Source organism: Alligator mississippiensis, chromosome 8, assembly GCF_030867095.1.
Source record: "Alligator mississippiensis isolate rAllMis1 chromosome 8, rAllMis1, whole genome shotgun sequence".
Lineage (NCBI taxonomy): Eukaryota > Metazoa > Chordata > Crocodylia > Alligatoridae > Alligator > Alligator mississippiensis.
Window position 1 is genome coordinate 66,194,993 of NC_081831.1, and position 21,141 is coordinate 66,216,133.

The 21,141-nt window shown below is 40.5% G+C and overlaps 1 protein-coding gene and 1 non-coding gene across 2 annotated transcripts; both read right to left on the reverse strand.

The window, feature by feature from the left end:
* Positions 1–368: 368 nt before the first annotated feature.
* Positions 369–20,462, reverse strand: MAGT1 (magnesium transporter 1). Its single transcript, XM_006262568.4, has 10 exons — positions 20,353–20,462; positions 17,867–18,036; positions 16,824–16,941; positions 12,233–12,373; positions 11,545–11,685; positions 10,229–10,318; positions 7,423–7,486; positions 4,916–4,990; positions 3,554–3,644; positions 369–2,252 (listed from the first exon to the last, which is right to left on the reverse strand). Exons 1-10 carry the CDS (start codon positions 20,440–20,442, stop codon positions 2,237–2,239), a joined length of 996 nt encoding a protein of 331 aa, XP_006262630.1. The 5' UTR covers positions 20,443–20,462; the 3' UTR covers positions 369–2,236.
* A 365-nt stretch (positions 20,463–20,827) lies between these two features.
* Positions 20,828–20,940, reverse strand: TRNAL-CAA (transfer RNA leucine (anticodon CAA)). The gene is made up of 2 exons: positions 20,903–20,940; positions 20,828–20,873 (listed from the first exon to the last, which is right to left on the reverse strand). It is a non-coding gene; the product is annotated as a tRNA-Leu (tRNA).
* Positions 20,941–21,141: the final 201 nt, after the last annotated feature.

The window sequence follows — 21,141 nt, forward strand, 5'->3', positions numbered from 1 at the left end:
CTGCTTTTGATTGCTTCCTCCCATGAAAAATGCCAAACTGAGTCAGACTAGTGGTCTAGTCAGCCCAGAATCCTCTCAGGACAGCAGTGGCTTCCAAGAAAAAGAACAAGACCCAACAGAACATTATGAAATTATCTGACCACAGAAAGTTCTCTCAATACTGTCATATATTGGGATAGATTCTGTTCTAATTGAATATGTTTTGACCACCTTATATGGCCATAAGATCAACAAGTGATTTATTTGTGTAACCGAATGAAAGCAAAAAAGACTACTGAGTAATATATTTTTACAATGAAGTTCTTCTCATTGGAAAATATAGCTATTTTCTAGTCTTATATGTTAAAGTTCAGACACAAGAGCATGAATCACTTAAAAACATTTTATTGAAAGCCATCCAAAATCAAGTCAATCATGTAATTATCTGTGCCACTGAGGCTTGTTATCTGGGCTGTATAAAATGCATCTCAATAATATTTAAACTAAACTATTAGCAAAAAGTTCTAGATTAGCATAATTAAGGCACTTGAGATGTAAGTTGATTTAGCAACCTTGCATAAGAGCAACATTCTAGTTTGAATGCTAGTGTCTCGTGAACAGTTCACACTAAGGAAACTCCTACATTGCTCGCACTCCTTGGACAGAGAGGACAATAGGAGTGGGGGGAAAAATCTCTTTTTATCATTCTCTATTATAAGTTACCTCCAGCATTTGTCCTGTCTAGCACAAGGTAGTATCAAGCTGCAGTTGTTACTTAGTCGCAGTATAAAAATTTTCACTAATATCTTAACTTTTGATCACTATTCAGTCCGTTTGGACCAAATGCATGAGAAGCTAGTTTCCCACTCAGTCCTTTGGGGAAAGGAAAAAGAAAGGAAAAAACCCCATGGCAGATTCTGGTTGCTAGCAGAAACAAGAAAGTGAATTGGGCAGAAATGGTGCCCACCTCACGATAAGGCTAACTGTACCTCTATTAGGATAGTATGTTTATTCTGGGATCATTCCCATTTCTCCTTCCAACTCCTCTAGTAAGGCTGAAGAAAATGGAAAAAAAGGAAGGATGTGGAATGTTACAACTCTGGGTGATGGCAGCTAAATGACTTGACTTGTCTACCAGTCTGTCAGAATTTCTGAGCAAGTTGTTTTTAAACTATAGTTAGGACCATCCAATTTAACCAGCCACAATTAAATACCTTTGGGACCATTTTTCAGATTAGTTTTTCAGGCTGTGCTGTTTAAGAGGAAGAAAATGTTCAGAACATTCCCAACCTTGTGCCTCGTGTTCTATAGGGTTTTGTTCTGACCTGGGCTCAGTCTCTCAGTATTTATAGTTTTACAAGACAGCTTTGATGCCAGGCACTTGAAAAGGGATCTCGCCAACTGATTAGCGACAATGACATGCTCTCAGTCAGGATTATGCCTTAACCTGTTAGCAAGATCAGACTGAGACTGCAAGAAAAACTGTGGTCATTTTATTAAATACTGATGTCCTTTTGATAAGGAAAAATAAAGCCTCAAACACTGACAGAAAAATCTCACTATTAAGCCAGTCTAGATAAAATCCTGATTTTAGCTGCCTACAATTCTCAGTTCTTTATGTTGATATCTTTCCCTTCCTCTCTGTGGGTGGCAACCACTTGCACTGCATTGCAGTTAAGTACAAAATTATTCAATCTGAGAAACAGGCTTAGGATATGCACATTTGCCACTGAACATTGGTGCATGTTTCAAGGGTCTGAGACTGCAGGAACATATTTGGCTTCCTCTTCTATGAAGTGGTGTGACCCACACATCAAACAGTCACGGAGAAAGGGGAAAAAGAAATGTTGAAAAGAGAAGCTGTCACCAACGAGTGAAAAGGAAAAAAAATATGACGACAACAACAAGAACATTGCTGAAGGAGCAGGAAACATGGCAACATGGCAAAACATGTTGTCAAACTAAATTTAAGTACTGTTTCTAGTTACTTCAAGAAATTATTTCTCAATATTTAAAAAACAAAGTTGTTTAGCATGATGTAAAGCTTATGAAAAGAGATTGCATCTTAATACTCCATGCGTCTTTCAGAGCAAATTGCTTGTCATAGTAAGGCACTACTTATCTTCTTTGGTTCAGTGTTTAACTATCTCATTCAATTTAAAGAGAGGTAGCATGAACCACACATTTAGCTCTTCTGCTCCGTTACACTATTTCAAAATTTCAACACCTATCAGACGTTGGAGGTCTCTGGAATCCTTTAACTCATCAGAAAACTGTAACAAAAACAAACACAATCTGGGTAAGGTCAGCACAGATTCAGAGTAAGCAATAATTCATTGACTTATTTTGATACAAGAGACAACTACAATGACAATGTCAAACTGGGAATGGGGTAGCTGAGGTGATAATAATTCAGAAGGCATTACTTTATAGCAAGACTTCCTGTAATTCAAAAGCCAAACTGATTGATCCTGGAAGGAAAAACAACTGGTCCTCCCAAGTTGCAAGGAAATTTAATACACACAAGGCCTCTGAGAATAGAATAAAATCTGAATAGGGGTTTGGACAGTTCCCCTTCATCTCTGGGTGTGTCTATACAAGATGCCATAGCACTGTAGTGTCCACTGGCAAAAACCATGACACCGCCACTATATCACCATAGCAATGTGTTCCCTTGTTATAGTGCATTGCTACGGCGACACAGTGGTCAAAAATAACTGTGTGCGGCCAGCACAGCACAATACAGGCTGCTACTGTGCTGTTTTTTAGTACTTACAAAAGGAAGTACTACATGACAGTGCAATAACAAAGGCACCATACGGCCACGTGTAGACGTGCCCTCTTTCAACAAAAAAAAAAAATGAGCAGCAATCTAGCTCTGTTCACTGTTCCGCATACAAGGCCCAATGATTTCCAACACAGTCTTTTTTCTTTGTGAAAACAAATTGAGCGGATGGTAATATTTGCCTATGGAAGCAGGGATTAATTTTCTGGGTACATAGAACTGGCAACAGAAGGGGAGGTCAGTGAGAGCTGGCCACATAACTTCTGCCTTGTGCTGTTAAAGATTTCCCTCAGAAATAATAAAATATTTAGATCAAACCCTGATGTAGAGAGAGACATATTAATTACGTATTCATCACTTAAAACACACTGGGTGCTCTGCAAAAGAATCAGAGGTAGAGGCAGTTTTGAAAAATTTCAGCCATGATCTCTGTCCTAACAAGTAAGGATTAAGATGGACAAATATTTGGATAAAAAAAAACAGAAGACAATTTAAAGGACACAAATTACCTTTTACCAAACTTATGCCAAGTCAAGTCACAGTATAGCATAAAATATTTGTAATTCTAAGTAATGACTGGGCCCTTACTTGTTTTAGTGATTTTTCTTTTGTTCTGGATAAGAAATAATGACCACAGAAACAGAGCTTAACATTTCCATGCCATTAGCACAACCAATATGCTCATTCACCAGGAAGGAACAGAGTTTTTAGAAGAGGTTCCACCTCTCCACACTTCTTTTCTTTTTTTCTATTGGTGAACTGTATCTTAAACATCAAAATAAGACAAACCTGTATGGGTAGCCATGGTATTTGGACCTGAAGACAGACAGCAGCCAGCTGAAGAATAATACCACCAACCCAATACCAGCCACACACATTACTGTAGAAAGTTAATAGAGAATAAAATTAGTTAGTAATCCTGCTGGGAAAAGTCCACTATAACTGGGATTTTCAGAAGCACACAGCCACATCTGCTCTCACTGAAGTCAATTGGAATTTTCCTATGGATGTCAACAGAAGCAAAACTGGGCTAATTGAGAGTCCCTTTGAAAAATTTACAGTCAATAATAGTTATAGTATAGGTGGAATAAAAAAAAAAAGAAGCCCCTCCATCTCTATTAAAAGGGATCAGATCAAAATTACAATTAATTTCTCTTAGAATGTTTTCTAGTCCTTGCTGCATCTCATGGAGCAGCTCCTATTGCTTCTTTATAAGCAAAGAATAACTCAAGCGCAAGGTACACAATACGTAATAGTTCAATTAGGCAGAAGAAAGCCAATAGTGAACATATGAGCACAAACACACACATTTCCAGCTGGAGAGCACGAGGGCAGAGGAAATTCTCAATAACTCCCCACTTGGGTCCACAGAACTGACTAATGCACGTGTGTATGTTGAAATGAGTAAGTACAATTTAACAAATGGCTAATTAGCTGGACTGTTTTACATACAGATCTATATGACTCTGGTGGGAATTTAGTACAGCTAGTAACATCATAACGACTAGTTATCCCAGTGGTTAATTTCACTGTACTACAATAGGTCTGCAGGACTGAGGCTAAGTATGGTGTAACTGGTCCCTCCCTGCCCATGACTACTCAGGGTCAAATCCAAAAGGAAGGGCAAAGTCTATCAAATAAGAATGCATCTGGAGAATGACTGCCTCGGTTTTCTACTAAATTTACTTTTTGTACTGCAGTTACCTTTTGGATAAACCTGAAGGCCTTAAAAAGACTAAGGCTTAGAGTTTTATTTCCACTCCTTGAGTGACAAAGCAGTTATCTGGCAACTACAATTGTGTGCATCCCTCAGTTATTAGGTTAATAATTCTAAGAGTTTTTTAAAGATTTCTCACAGAGAAATTATACAGTTTAATAGCATCTTGATTTTCTCTTCTGCAATCCAACACTACAACTAAAAGGTAACATAAGGTAATTTTAAATTTTGTTGTTTTCCAAGGGAAAAAAGCATTAAATCTAAAAAGCATACATCAACACTGTAAACAAACAAATAACAAAATCAATGTGTGACACTACTAAAACTGACCAGCATATTGTAAGTATTTGGTGAACGCATCTTCCACACATGGAGACAAAACTGTTTAATTGCACAATAAATGTATAGCCTGTATTAGGAAAAGTAGTACTTACTTTTTCTTTTCCCCACATCCATGTCAGATGTGGCAGCTTCATGCAGGAGTACCATTCCTAAAGTAACGCCACCATCTGCAAAATGTGTTTAAGGTACAACTGGCAGAAACAACACACACATTCTTAATTTCATAATGCATTCAATGCTCACTGTATACCTGATGTATACAAAATCTATTGTAAGAGAGACTACAGTCTCTCCGCCAAGAAGAAACTAGGGGAGAGTGAGAGGTGGAGAAATCAATAATTTGAAATAATACTAATCCAGAAGATAATGAAGAGCAAAAACTGTAGGGAATCTCTAACTATCTAGCTAAAAGTTAAACTATGCAAGTTTATTATAAACAGTACTCCTTTCCTCAAAGCAAAGTATGAATGAAGACTTTTCCACTACTTCTGACTACTCTACTTTCATCTATTCCTGTCCCCTGAAGAAAGGTGATCCTCGAAGCTTTTCCATTGTATTCAAATCTCCATTAGCCTGATCAGGTGATCAATTAAACAAAAACTGAGGAATGTTTCAACTAACAGATTATACCAGACAAACAGTGAAATTTTGGCCTTTGTTGTTTTTCAGTTTGAATTCTTACTCCCCAGTAAAAGTATCACTAAAAGCCTAACAAGTTAGTTATGCTGTATTTAACAATAATGAACTCTGACATAGTGAAACTACATACACAGTGAAAAAATGCAAGCCCTAATTATTTGACTGCATTGCAGGGTGTATGTTTCAGGCCAAATCTTGCTTTCACTAAAATGAAAGGAGTTTTACTATTGGCTTAAAATAGAATGATAGAAGTCAGTAGGCTTCCTGTTTCAGCAAAACCTCCATTAGTAAAGCAGCATAAATGATTCCACCAATTGTAGTCTTTGAGAGGCTTAGCAATTAGCAAATCTGTTTCAGTGTGGGCAGCAGAAAGGATCTTGGAGAATGGAGCATAATTTATAGCTCCATTCATTTTAATGCCATGTCATTGTGAACTGCCACACACTTTGTCAGAATGAATCTGACCAAATGCATCAAACAGAACAGTGTAATAACTAAATAGAACAACATCTCACCTGAGTTTTTAGGGAACATTTTTGTCAAAGAAAGGCCTGAGTCATTCAGTAAGTATGCACCAAAATTTGAAAACCCTTTCAACATTAGGTCATTTAACACTTGATTGCTTACTTGATGCATGAATTTACCTACATTTAAAACAATGTATTGTATCTTATCAAATTTTAATAATAGTTAAAATAGATGAGAAGTAAAGAAAAAAGGTAAGATTCCTGCTACCTTATATCAGTTAAATTGCTTCACTCTCTTGACTCAAAAAAGAAAAAAAAATAGTGTAGATTGCATTACTGTAAAAATGCTGGAATTTGTCATCAACTGAAAAAAAAGGTATATTCTGATGGGAAGAAAAATAATTAATGTGAGACCAATTGACAAATTTAATAAAACTATAAAGTACTGAAAATTACAATGCATTAGAGAACAGGGGGAGAAAAACAGAGTATTAAACCAAAGGACAGATAATGAGATTTCATGCTTTAGCATCTTTCTTAAGTGTACCCTAAAATGTTCTGCAACATTAAAAACAAACAGGAAAGGAAGAGAGGGAAAGAAAAAAGGAGAATGTGTTTTCAGATGAAAGAGAGAACTGAACAGATCGAAAAGGCTGCTCAGGCCGGCAACAGCTGCATTAGAAAAACTTTGGACCAACCTCTTGAGGTGGTACCTGTGGTCTGGGACTTGGAGGCTGGACATATTGACACTGCCATAGAAAATGAGGGCATAAAAGACTCGGGTGAAAACTTCAGTAAAGAGGTAAGACAGTGTCATACAAAGGTGATATGGAAAGAGGATGTGAGCTAACAGAAAATGCAGGAGTTCACTATCAAGGACTGAGGTTATGAACAATAGATAGGAAAACTGCATAGCTGAGCTTAAAGAAAACAGGAATGATTGATTTAAGGTATTTCTCTTGGCCAGAAAAAGCCTCAGAAGATGCAGATCAAGGCAACAGTGACAACGCTGTAATTTCATTCTATCAAGGGAAGCAAGCAGAGTGAGAGGAAGGAAACCCTGTATGTCATTAATAAACAGAAGAATAAAGACAAGAGCAGCAGAACAGAAACCAAGCACCACAGAAAAGGAAATGAATCCACCATCAGAGAGAAAGAATCAACAGGAAGGTTGATTCAGACCTGACAGACACCACAAAGGTGTGGTGATTCACAGTTGTAAGACTGTATCAGGCTCAAGGAGAAAGAAGAAAAATGGCAATAATCAATCTCTCCTGTTGTACTGACAGAAAGATAGTAAGCATACAAATGACTTGGTTGTTAGCGGGTTTAAGAAAGGGCTGCCAGAGTCTGGTCATTGGCAGCAGGGCTAGGTGACAGGTAGGAATTTTGATAAACTACTTTTGTAGGGTAGCAAAGGCATAGACAGAGGCAGAGGCTCGGCAGAAAAATTAACTGTCACCAAAAGTGTGTATTTTTACTATGAAGGATACTAAACAGTAGAACAATGTGTGTTTCAGCCACAAATTGGGCTTGGCTGCTTCCATGGATATAGTTCTGTAAAAGACAAAATTAAATTATTTTAAGAAAGAAACTGGAGCAGATTTCAAATAATTAGTAGCATTTATACAACTTGGGAGTTAGATTCTTTGTTGAGTCTCTCAGGACATGCAGAACGGGAGAGGCAGGAAGGAAGAGTGGGGCCAGGTTGTTTTTTATCACTGTCACACCACCAAGATTTCAGGCAGCTGCAGGGCCAAAACCATTCCCAAGCATGTAGAGAACAGCCCAAGGTGCTGTTTTAAATTACAGAAGTATTCTTAGAGCCCAGATTCCCTGTACTGCAGTGCAGAACACTGTGAATATGCCCCGCTTCCTCCCACACAGGATCCACTTCCCACCCTGTATGCTGGAGACTATAAGCAATGAGCTGGAATGTATACATCACTACATACATGCTATCTATGTTGCTCCTGTACTGAGGGAGTTTTCCCTAAGCCATCACGGAGCCTACACAACAGACTCCAGAATATAAGATCTTCCCATGATAAAAGAGGGAAAGGAAAGAGTTACCATAGAGAAGTTAAAACAAAATCTGAAAGATTAAAGCTTTAAAAGACAAAACAAAGAATTTGTAGTTATCATGCTGAAAAAATACATTTGCTCTGTGTGCCCTTAAGAATGAGATAATAAACAGCAATTACAAAAACACAGAAAATTCTTCTGATAAAAATGTTACAAATGAAAATAATTCCTCACTCAACAACGTGGCTCAGTTACGACTAATATTTTAAACTAATGTTTAAAACAAGAAGTATGCTGACCAAATAAGTTTCTAAAGAGCTCAAGCTACCTGGAAGTTAAAATTCTACTCTTGCTTGGTCACCTATGGACTTTGCACAGCTTTGCAGATGTGAGGTTATAGCCATTAGGCTCAAGCACACCAGTGTTTTTGAAAGACAGCTCAGGAATATTTTACACTGCACCAAAAATAAGAGAGGAACATGTCATCTGGCATTATGTGTTTCTGTCTCTTCATTAGACCTTGGTTCTTCACTGAAATTTTCACAGCTTTCTCAGAGGCTAACTGAAAGACTGGTGAAGCAGTATTCATTTGAAGTGCTAATACCTAGGACCTAATCACCTCAAGGTATGGCATAACCCCAGTACAAATGGGTTAGACTTCAGGTGCATCTTGCATCTATTACACAGCAGTTAGCTACATGTATGGAGGAGGAGGAGGACAACAAGGCAATTTTGCTATTTTAACAAGTTCTTAATGGTGATTAAACTTTGAAAATCAGAGCAACTAAGAGCAGCAAAAGTTGTTTCAATTCAAAACTTCCATCACTTCTCTCCTTGCCTGGACAACTGCCTGCAAATGAAATGGTGATAGAATAGAGCAGTTCATGGGCAAATGAGATACGGAATAAAAATGTTATGGAAGAAATAAAGGTGGTTATACTAAAACAAAACTTCAACCAAAAAAAAAAAAAAAGGTGAAAGGCCCAGGCAAAAAGCACAGATGTAGACCTAAAATAGTGCGTATCTGCTAAAATAACACTGCCCTTGGAACTTACATTGTACATGCTGCCTTTCCTCTTAAGAGAAAGTTAAGAAGAAACCAAAGCAGCATTCCTGACTCACCCAAACCTACTGCTGTATACTGTAATTGTATCCTCTCAGCTTTTGATAGAAAAACAAAGTTTCAAATGCCCTACATGTTAAGAGGATGCCAAACCATGCATGTTAGAGAGATCCTTCTGAATCTGGTATTCCCTACTCCCAGATATGGCGGTCTAAACCAATGCCTTTTTAATATTTGGTACTGCACAGAACTCAGTCACCAGGCAGAGTGGTTTTGTCAACTGGAATAAGTTGCATTAAAGCTGCACTTACCATTTGGCAAGAAAGAATGCTCATTCATAGTGAGACTAGCTACTACACTTCTAATTGTGTGTGGGGTGGGGGGTGACAAAGGGAAGCTTCTAGCTATTTTCTCATTTATATGCAACAAAAAGAGAGCACACACTGGAAGAAATCAGATGTTAAGTAACCCTTTCCCTTTCTATAGGATTAATGCTACTACTCCTGTGGGAGTTGGAACAAAATTTTCAAAACATTATGTCTTTTGGATGTAATAGGTCGCGTCTACTAGACGCCGTAAGGTGATGTTGCTATAGCGCAGTAAGGCGATTACTGCATGATGCACGCAGCACGTGGTTAAATTTCGCTGCTATGGCTAAGTAGCTGGTGATCACATGTAGACACGTATAATTGCCATCTCGCTGTAGTGCGCTGCTACATCACCATAGAGTGATGTGTAGACGTGCCCATAGACAAGTACCAATTTTCATCTTTACAGCATGTTTGGTTTGCAAATTCTAACTGTGCTCACATGTAATAAAATCACAACATTAACCATAATGTATGTATGCATTATGATTATTCATGGTTCCTCCCCCCTCTTACCCAAAAGGATGGTAGAACCAAGTAGGGAGTCCTCTAAATCCTTGATGGAGTCCCAAAGATATTTCTGTTCATACATCACACCTGCAAAGCCTTTCCTTCAAGACAACATGCTTCTGGCACAGGGCAAGCATCCTTCTGAGCCAGTCAATTCAACTTCTTCATCTGCCTTACTGACTGACTATAGTAGAGTAGGGCCAGCTGTTCTTACAGTATCGATAGTCCCAGTGACCCAGGAAGTCTGACATAAGGAACAGAACATGCATCCTGAATGTTGCTTTTTAATCTGACCCTTTTCACTGGATTCTCACCAAGAAGTCTAAGCCTTACCACTTGTCCAGTATGGGGATTCTTATGAGCATATGGTGGCCCTCTGATGTGGTTCCACATCTGACCTGATGTCATTGCTAGTACAAAGCACTGGAAAGGAAGAACAGAGCAAGCCATGGATATTTTGATTCTCCCTACCCATCTTTTTCCTCTGTATTTCATCTCCCCATACACAACATCTATTGTCAATGGCAGAACATCAGAAACAGAAGCAGAATTAATCATCTTGGAAACAAGTAGTACCATCAGATAACCAAGGAAAATTAAATGAACCTTGCATTTCACTCTAACAAACGTGATGTACTTCCCTACTCACAAGTGTTTTAGAAGTTACATTTTTCAAAAATCATTGCACTTGAGTCTAAAAGTCCATGGCATAAATGGTTTTTCACATACAATGTTGACATAGTATCAATACTATATCAGTATGTGTTAAAATGAATACCTGGTCCCAGAATTTCTGAATTTAACACAAAGATCATGAGACTTATTTACCGTGTGCTATGATCTATCCAAGATATCCTCTTTTTTGCAAACATATAAACTGTGTTTTAGGGAACATAGGATTTGCCAGACTAATTAAACCATTATACCATCAAGCTGGGTATCAAGAAGTATCCAAGAGAAGGGAAGATGGTACACAAAACTGTACAGGAACAAAAGATTCCTTTGAGATTCTGCATGTTATCACCACATGGCCAAACAAACTTTAAGTTTCAAGACATATCTTGAATAATTTCAAATGTTGCTAGTCAGTTACTTGGCATTTTTTCTTGTATCTATCCAGAAGCAGTACCAAGGACTTCTTCTTTTCGTCTGGCTTTAGGGGCAAGGACTTGAAGCTGCTATAAATTCCAGAAGCCACATCCTAAACATTTGGAGTCTAGTCTACATTAATATTCTGAAAAATAAGTTTTACTGAAATGGACGTGCAAAAATAAACCCCCAAAACAAAAACAGATTTGAACTAGAGACTGGGTTAAAAAACAAAGCAAAGCAAACCCAATCCCCCCCCCCCCCCAATCTTTAATAATATTCTCACTTAAGATTGTGTGTCTGTAAGCATGGGGAAAATGTTCTGCCCTTGTTTAAAAATTCTGTCCTTAATTCCCCATGTTCAGCTTCCCTTGAAGTAAATGAGAAAAATACAATTCATAATCATAAACCCATCTTAAAGAGACATACTATAATTTTATTAGTAAATAGTTTCTCATGAGAAAGGTGACAGAGAAAATGCAATATTTCCTGATCTTTTAAGTTCAATCTAGATCAACATGAAACAGACAACAATTTAACAAAAAAGTTAATTTACATACCAAAGCAGCAAAGGCCCAGCCAGTTTTGTTATACAGAAAATCCAGGTTGGTCCTCCGTAAATACACAAGGCCACCAATGACAGCCAGCAAAAGACCCAACATAAGAGGACCAGCATAGTTCGGTGGTCTCATCACTCGAATCTATACAAAAAGTGAAAAGACACTCAAATTAAAAATTTTAGTGAGCAAAGAGTGTATCAAAAAGCAGAAATAATGCAAGCATGCAAAATAAACCATGTTATTAACTTTTTTAAAGACAGCGGAGCATCCCCTTCACTTCTGTTGTTACAAGGAATCCTACAGAACAAAAATACGTTCATAGCATTGCAATATCCTAACTGTGATCATTCCCAAACTGGTTCATCTCCATAAAACTAGGCACTTCCAAGTGGTAAGTGAATCTATATCAGTTTGTAAAGTGATCTGGTATCTTTCTGGATATAGGACATTAAAAAAATGCCAGAATATTTAAGTAAAATATTATAGCATGGAAAAACCCCACAGTAATAATTACTTGCATTTGGAAGCTATTCAATTTACAAAATTAGCTAGAGACAGTTGGGCACAGGACACATTTACAGTAACCAAGTAGAAAAGATTTTCTTAGCCACACTATATATCTGAGAAACAGACTTTCCACAGCTAGAATTACCTCAGCATAAGGAAGCAAAAATATATCTGTACTTACATTGACATCAGTCCTATCAGCTACCCAGCGAGCAAGCTGCTCAGCTGCAAAACCTCGCACCTGAAGCTCATATGTGTCCCCTCTTTTAGGTTTCCCTTTAGCTGGAAAGTTAATGAAGGTTGGAGCTGAATTCATGTTTAGCTATATTAAAAAGAAAAAGACACAAAGGCATCAAAATTAAATATATTTTCTAGCAATTTTAACTTGTCTTTTATACTAGTTTATCACTTATTTTATAATTAAGCTTGGGCACCTAATTAATCATGGGGGACCAATCATAATATGCATCTCATGAGTAATTCAATCAGAAAAACCCATAAAAAACAATAACAATATTAACTACACAGTATTGTGGCTTAAAAGCCTCTTCTTTTCAAAACTGTGTAAGATGGATCAGAAACTAAGACATTAAATAATATATTCAGTATATTAGCTAGAAACAGTTTTCTTGGATACCTCCTACTGTCTTTAGCATTCAGAAATGACCCAAGCCACACAGTTCTTCACACCAAAAACTATACCTCTCAGAAATCGATTTGAAACTAGTTCCGCTCTCCCCAATAGTTTTAACAACACATTGATTATTTCCCAATATAATCAACACATTGTCTTCAGTATTTATATTCAGTCAAAAAAGGACTCAAAACAGTCCATAGAAAAAAAGGAAAAAAATGGAAAGGGAAAAAAGGCCAATGGTCACCCATAAAGTAACTAAATTAGATGTACAGAATAAGCTTTCATAAGCAGAGGGCTTACTTCATCAGATATGGCATCCTTTCACAGCACCTGATGAAGTAAACTCTCTTTTTACAACAGTTTATTCTGTAATACCTCTCTGATTCAGTCTACAAGGTGCAGACCTAGCCTACCTTTTGCCCAACTTCAGACTAACATGGCTAACTACTTCTCTCTATCTGCCAAGTGCTATGCTTGCCTTTGGTATCAAAGAAAGACTTTAGAGAGCACATGAGGTTTGGTTTGGCTTTGTTGGGTTGGTTTTTTTTTGCCTTTTAATATTATACATCCCTGGCAAACATTAAAACAATAGTGCAATTAGGATCAGACCAATTTTATGCCCCATCCCAAACACTGCACCTCCTGCTATGACAGACATGCCTGGCAACAGGCACAAATTTTGGGACAGGACAAAATGCCTGCAGAACTACCCCCAGCCTCCCTTATAGATCAGGCAGGAGGTGGCAGCTCTGTTTTGGACTCCACCTGTCCCTGGACTGGTTCAAGACTGCAAGCTGTCCTGTGGCTGGGTCCGGCAGTCAGCAGATTGTCTGCCAGCCCGAGGACTGATCAGCTGCATGCCTAGCTTTTAGACATCCTGGGGCTACATGAGTATGTATACCTGTAGTGTGCAGAAATATACATAGTGGTATAAAAAGTCAAATGATCTTTACGAACAAATTTTTGATAATTTTTCTTGTAATTTCTTATAAATTATAGATTTTCACCAACAGGAATATTATAAGTGACCTGCATAATACCTCCAAGAAGGTTTCACCCAGTCTTCACCACAAAGAGAAATATCGGACAAAATTTGTAAACCTTTTAGCAAACTTAGACTCAGTTATGCTTTGGACTACAACCACAGGAATCAAAGCCAGGCAAATCTCTGCTATTAAGTCCATTTTCCTTTTAAGAGGCTTGAATATAAAATGCAAGGAATACAAACTGAAACCAGTTCTGTAACACTCAAAATATTTTTTTCTCTTACACACATACATGTCTCCCAAATCAAATGCGCGCACAGTACCTATTCTGAGCCAAATTCTATTATGAATTAAACCTTGTGCAAAAGCCACACAGGTACCAAAGTCATTTAGAAGAAGGCAGGGAGGGTATCATTTTTAGTTTCTTCTGACAACTCTGTGTATTAAAAAGGGACTTTAAATGATCTGACTAGGGACTGCTTTAAGTTATAATAAACAAATATATTAAAAAGTTAATTTACTGAAACTCACAGGAACTTATTACATCTGATTTTCAAGACAGTCGCTCTTTTTAGACAATAAAAAAATATCAAATTTCTAATCCTGCTTCTTTTACGTAGCTGCACCCTGAGTTACTTTAAAATATCTTTTGAAAAAAATGTAAAGATGTCCCTCAATGTGCTCCAGCTATCACTGTTTTGATAAAGTATTTTGCTGACTGACTTATTTTAACACTGAAACTGGTGCCATCATTGTACAAGTCATTGCTAAGCATTTAATTAAAAACAAGCAAACAATTTCTACAAGATTTTTCATTACTGTTATTGTTTGTAACTATGTTAAGTGGTTAAGAGAGAAATAACAAGTGAATAATATTTATTAAGGATCACATTTGTGGGAGCCCAGCAGGGGAAATAATGCTGAAAGGAAATCAGCACGGGTTCATTGCAGGTAGATCCTGCCTGACTAACCTTGTTTCTTTTTATGACCAGGTCACAAAATGCTTAGACACAGGAGTCAAGGTAGATGTTGTCTACCTAGACTTTAAGAAGGCCTTTGATACGGTATCGGATTCCATTCTCATAAAGAAACTGACAGGCTGTGATGTAGATGATTACCCGGTCAGGTGGGTGGCAAATTGGCTTAGGGGTCGCACCCAGAGAGTGGTGCTGGATGGGTCAGTATTGACCTGGAAACATGAGGGCAGTGGAGTCCCACAAGGCTCGGTCCTTGGACTGGTGCTATTCAATGTCTTCATCAGTGACTTGGACGAGGGCATAGAGAGCACCCTGTCCAAGTTTGCAGATGATACCAAATTATGGGACAAAGTTAACAAATCAGAGGATAGGGAACGGATTCAGAAGGATCTGGACAGGTTGGAAAAATAGGCAGAATAAATTAGGATGCAGTTCAACAAAGACAAGTGCAAAGTGCTGCATCTGGGCAAAAAGAACCACCAACACACTTACAGGCTGGGGAATGACCTTCTCAGCAGCACAGCAGCGGAAAGGGATCTTGGTTGATTCTAAGATGAACATGAGTCATCAATGTGACAAAGCAATCAACAAGGCTAGCTACATTTTATCATGCATTAGCAGATGCATGATGAACATGTCCAGGGAGGTGATGCTTCCCCTCTATACGGCACTGGTCAGGCCACAGTTTGAGTACTGCATTCAGGTTTTGGGCGCTCCACCTCAAGAGGGATTTGGAGAATCTTGAGAGGGTCCAGAGGAGGGCTACTTGTATGGCCAGAGGCCTGCAAGCAAGGCCCTACACGGAGAGACTGAGGGACCTAGATTTCTTCAGCCTTCACAAGAGAAGGCTAAGAGGTGATCTTGTGGCTGCCTATAAATTCATCAGGGGAGGGCAGCAGGGAGATGCTCTAATTACTAGGGCACCCCCTGTAGTAACTAAGAACAATGGCCACAAATGGACGGAGAGCAGATTTAGGTTGGACGTTAGAAAGAACTTCTTCATGGTAAGGCTTGCCAGAATCTGGAATGGGCTTCCAAGGGAAGTGGTGCTCTCCCCTACCTTGGGGATCTTCAAGAGGAGACTGGACAAGCACCTAGCTGGAGTCCTCTGACCCCAGCACTCTTTCCTGCCCAGGGCACGGGGTCAGACTTGATGACCTACTGAGGTTCCTTCTGACCCTAACATTTATGAATCTATCAATATTTCAGTCATTTTTAATTTTTTATCATGTTACTTTGGTGGGATATAAAAAAGTAACAAACAACTTAGCAAGAATGTAACAAATGGTAAAGTCAAGCAACAACAAAGGTCTAACCTAAAATTTTCTATTAACCTAAAGATATTTCTATGCACTTTATATTTCTTCTCCATCACCTCTTATGTACTGGAGAATTCAACCAACCATTAACTCCTGTATCCCTCCCGAGACACAATTAGGTCACTCAGTTCATCCCTCATGCATATTCAGTATATATAGTATTGGCGATAACTTGCATATTTCTCTTGGGTTAAAGGACAGTAAAATTTTGCAGTCATTTTAGAGAAAGAACCCAGAGGTGGCCTATGGAGCCACCTCATCAGGCCTGCGGGGCTCCCTACAAGTCTGGAAATTTCATGGCAGGGGGAGTGGTGGCACTGCTTCCCTGATGCCAAATCTCTGGATGTGTGGGGAGCCTCAAGCCCCAGGCACTGGAACCTGCATCCGATCCCAATGCATAGGGCTGGGCAGGGATGCACTGGGCCCTAGGGCCCAATCCTGGCACAGGAGGGAAGGGGCAGGAGAGGGCAGTGCTACCCTCCTCCTCAACCAGACCCAATCCCAGCACACAGGAAGTGGAAAGGGATGGTGCCAGGCCCTCAGGGTCCAATCCTGGCATATAGGGGGCAGGAGGAGGCAATACTGACCCCCCTCAGGATCCAATCTCAATGCATGGGAGCAGGAAAGGGTAGTGCCAAACCACCAGGGTCCAATTCTGGCACACAGATGGGCCTGAGACACTTATCTGACCCACAGGACCAAGAAGTTGAGCACCACTGCTTTAGACAGGCCTGCCCTTATGCTTTAACATAAAATACTGTACCTTAATATTTTGTATATATTTCCTAATCACTACTCCCCCATTTTCCAGTGTCCTAATAAAACTCACTTAAAAAAATGAGACAGAGATTACCATCTGAAATACATCTGAGCCTTCATCAAAGTCCACCATAGCAAAAAAAATCTTATTGGTGAATGCACTGGAATATCGCCAAGAATTTGCCAGAATCTGGTATTCTTCATCAGCTTGCCTGTATAAATACATAAAAACAGATGAGTGTTTGTCCAAAACATTAGATGCAACTCAAACATCCTTCCAGATACAATGTCTCATTCTAACTATACCATCTACCACACGCACTTAACTGAAAAAGGCTCTGAACTAATACATTCCGTATAATATTTAAGTGCACATTCATAATGTTTTTATTTGACAGAAGCACTGGATACCACAATTTTATTTAAGACATGTAGGCATGAGCTGGTCTACCAGTATGGGTCTGGGACTACATCCATGCAAACATGCATGCACGGTTGCTTCAAATTGTGCCGAGTTGCCCAAATCCAAAGGACTGTCATGAGGTGCACAGATTATCAGAATGCAACCAGGTGTGCTCTCTTCCCCCAGTATAACTCTACACAAGAACAAAGGAATTTAACCAATTTGTCACTGAAGCCACCTTTACAGCCCCTTATACCTCTGGAGCAAGGCAGAGGGGCTATAGTCAACTCAAGGATCTGGAATAATATCGCTGCAAATAAATTAACCGCACTAGATCTATATGAAATGTCAATTGGCAAGATACAAAAGCAAACCTGTAAAGATTTTTTTTAGCTCTCATGCCCCAAAAATATTTTTAACCTCTATATTTGTCCAAAATTGTAATTAAATTTGCATACAACACTTTCCTTTTTCACACTGCACAACTACCGTTACTTCAGCAGACATCAAAACTATAAATATAATTTTATATTATTTGTGCACATAGATGTATGAGATACTTAGCTACTATAGTTTTAAGTGTAGGTATATTAGTGTGTTTCTCCTATCTGCAGGCAGGAGATTCAATTTAATTAGGAAAAGGTACAGGTTTATCTCCTAAAGAACATAAGCAGCTGAACATACATACAGAAGAGAACATACTTAAGCTATTTAGACTTGAACTAAATCCATACTTGCATACAACACACTGACGGTGAGGCTGAAGGGCAGTAAACATCACAATCACTGAGTAGTTTCTTGGTGGTGCCTTTACAAGGCGGCGAAATTTCTCTCCATTCATTCGAATAACAGGTCTTTTGCTGGCCCACTCCATCAGCTGGTTAACTTTTTCTGATAACACCATCTAAAAAAAATAAAGCCAGAGAGACGCTTTAAAAACAAAAAGAAAAAAAAGAAAAGGATGACATATTAAGTTGAACCAAGTCTTTACATACTCTGAAGTGTTAAGTCTCGTGGTAACATGTCAGAAAGATGAATACAGAAAATAAAGCTATATGTTATATGGTCGATGTTAATATTACTCAAGGAATACACAGTTCCTTATCCATAGGTAATGATCCACAAATAGTTGGATATTTAATTTTAAACAAGTTTGCAAAGTCCCGGTACTTTCTGCTAGTCATAACATTTTAAGATCACATAATTTATATAATTAATAATTTGCAATTTACCACCATGTAAATTAAAATTAAAAATTCCCATTTTCAAGTGACCTAAATTATATATTCACTGATCTGTTTTAGTTGCTGCCACTAAGGTAAAGTCAACACTCCCTTCTTCCCTTCTTATCAGTGACCACACCTCTCTCACCTTTCCACAAAAGGTTTATGAATATATGACTGTAAGATTAATCTTTCTTTTTAAACTGTGTTTTCATTAACACAGGCGGCTGAAAATGGGCATGCAGCTACAAATACTGTGCAGAACATCCCAACCCTGCCCTACCAACTCTATTGTGAGTTTCAGCTCCCTTTCTATTTCCATCCCAGATCTTCTTGAATCAATACTACAGACATGGGTATTTTATCAAGGCATTAAACAGGGGCAAACATATGATGATACAGGTTTCCCTCACCAACCACGGTTTTGAGTATCCATGCTTAATGTTCTGTATACCATTTTGGCTACCACGGTATAGTTTTGAGTAACCACGGTTTTCCGTGGCCGTGCATTAGCCTGCCACCTGCCATTTTTCCCATAAGCCTTTTCTCTTGCCAACCACAGTTTTGCCAGCCACAGAAACTTTCAGGAACCTAACCCCAGCGGTTGGTGAGGAAAACCTATACTTTTTTCACCTGTAGGCTACACACTAGCAATGGAATATGAGCTCAGTTTCCAGCACCTGAAAATGAACCCTGAGAAATTACACTATCTACCATCCTCTTTCTGATCCTTTTCATTCCTTCACGCAGCTGCCAGTTACTTCACACCATTCTCTGAGCAAAATGGCACGTGACTCTCAGCCACTTGCAAATCGGTAAGACCCGAGTGAAGATCACAAGGTTCTAACCAGAGTGTGGACAAGGTCTAAAAGTCATCCTGGTATGAAATAATGCATGTATAAGATATTCCAACGTCGCTGTCACAGCACTCCGTTCCTACAGCAGCACAAATGGAACAAGACCGTCGTAACTTTAACCCGGTTCCACTCCAGGCTAAAACGACAGCCACTAAAGCTTACTGAGCACTGCTGTCAGAGCAGCCATATGTAACAGTGAAGGCAGAACAACTGGGACACACTCTTGAGCAGCAAATCCTTGCACCCTTTTAAAGAAGTTTTAGGTCCGCTCTATCCACAGCCCAAGAGACCGGGCTGGTGACTGGCCGCCCCGGACGGGAAGGGTGGACTTATCCCCTTGTCTACAAACAGCTGCAAAACAAGAGCTTCCAGGAGCACTCCCAACCAGGGCACCCCCCACCAGCGCTCCTCAACCAGGGCACCCGCAGGATCCTCTGAAGGGCGCTGAGAGGTGACAACCGAGGTGTGAGGAGACAAGCAGCGCGGCGCAGCACAGGCTCAGGCTCTCCCTGCCGGGCCTATCCCCCGCCCCGCCCCGCACCTCTGGGTCCCTCTGCAGGGAGCCGAGCGCTGCCATCTATTCGCTCACTCGGGAAGCTAGGGGCAGCGCTGCCAAGGGGACGATAACTATCCTATTCGCACGATCATTTCAACCCTCAGCACCACGTGAGATCGGTAATAGTAAAAGCGTCCAAAATAAGCCATTATTTCCCAGGCAGCTCACTGGCGCAGCATGCGCAAAACCCAAGTCGCTCTCCGAGAGTCTTAACCGACTCGTGGGTTTGCTGCCGGCACTTTCTTAGGGCTGCTTCCCTCAAATGATGGGAAAGTGTCCACTTCGATGACCAGCTCTCACTCGCCGGCCACTGATAGCAAGCAGCTGAAAGTAACTAGGACTGATTTGCATTTTTTTTCACCGAACCCGATTGATTTTTGAGCTTCCAATACAATACAGCCATAGTTAAAACCTGGCAGCACTGGCTGGGGCCTCTCGGGCGACCTGGGAGGCTCGGGTGAGACCCCCCGCTGGGGAGGAGCCCGCTGCTGCCCGCGCAGGGGCCTCCGCAGTGCCCGGCGCTGCACAACCCGGCCCGAAGCAGGGAGGGCCCGCAGCACCGCCCATCCCCGCCCGGCCCTCACCTCCTTCCTCTTCTGCCCCGCGGCCCAAGGGCCTCCCCCGGCCAGCAGCAGCGCCAACGACCCCAGCACCGCCACCCGCAGCGCCGCCATGTCTATGCCTTCCCCGGCAGCGCCGCGCCGATTGGCTGAGCTCTTGGCGGGCGCCTGCCCATTGGCCGAGTGGCGCGGCCACCTGACTTTCTATTGGCTGAGCCCCAACCGCTCTGCTTCCTATTGGCCCAAGCACCCCTCCGCGACCGGCAACGAGGCAAGATGCCGCCCTGTGATTGGTTAGTCGAGGAAAAGGGTGAAAGCCGGAAGATTGTGACAGGCCATGACGTCAGAGCTTGTCTCCCTGACGTGAAAGAGTGGGGGGCACTGCTTTTAGGCAGGCGAATGAGCCATAAAACGCTTCTTTTTTTTTTGTTGGCGCTGTTTCCCCCTGCCCGGGCACAGGAATTGCAAAATAAATTTTAAAAAAGTCAAAAAATATTAGTGTCAGAAGTGGGATTCGAACCCACGCCTCCATACGGAGACCAGAACACCCGTCTGCTACGGAAGACTGCTACGCCTTGAGTCTGGCGCCTTAGACCACTCGGCCATCCTGACACTGTGCTACATTGAACCGCGGGGAGCGCCTTAGTGTCTTACTGCGCACCTGTCACCCCCGTCACTGATTTCCACAGCTCTGCGCCGGGACTGCCTCCTGTTCCAAGGCGCTTCTACCCGGTCCCCACCCGCCGCCCTCCGCTGCACAGCCGCGCGTTTCCCGAGCCCTGGCCCAACACTACATTTCCCAGGCTGCCCTGC

Bases quoted from the DNA above. Each gene is read 5' to 3' on its own strand.
- MAGT1 (XM_006262568.4), bottom strand. From the start codon at position 20,442: ATGGCGGCGCTGCGGGTGGCGGTGCTGGGGTCGTTGGCGCTGCTGCTG. The intron at 18,037-20,352 runs GTGAGGGCCGGG...TATTTTTTTTAG, and splicing joins CGGGGCAGAAGAGGAAGGAG to ATGGTGTTATCAGAAAAAGT. The intron at 7,487-10,228 runs GTAAGGCTTAGA...TGTCTTTTACAG, and splicing joins ATCCCCATACTGGACAAGTG to AACTATATCCATGGAAGCAG.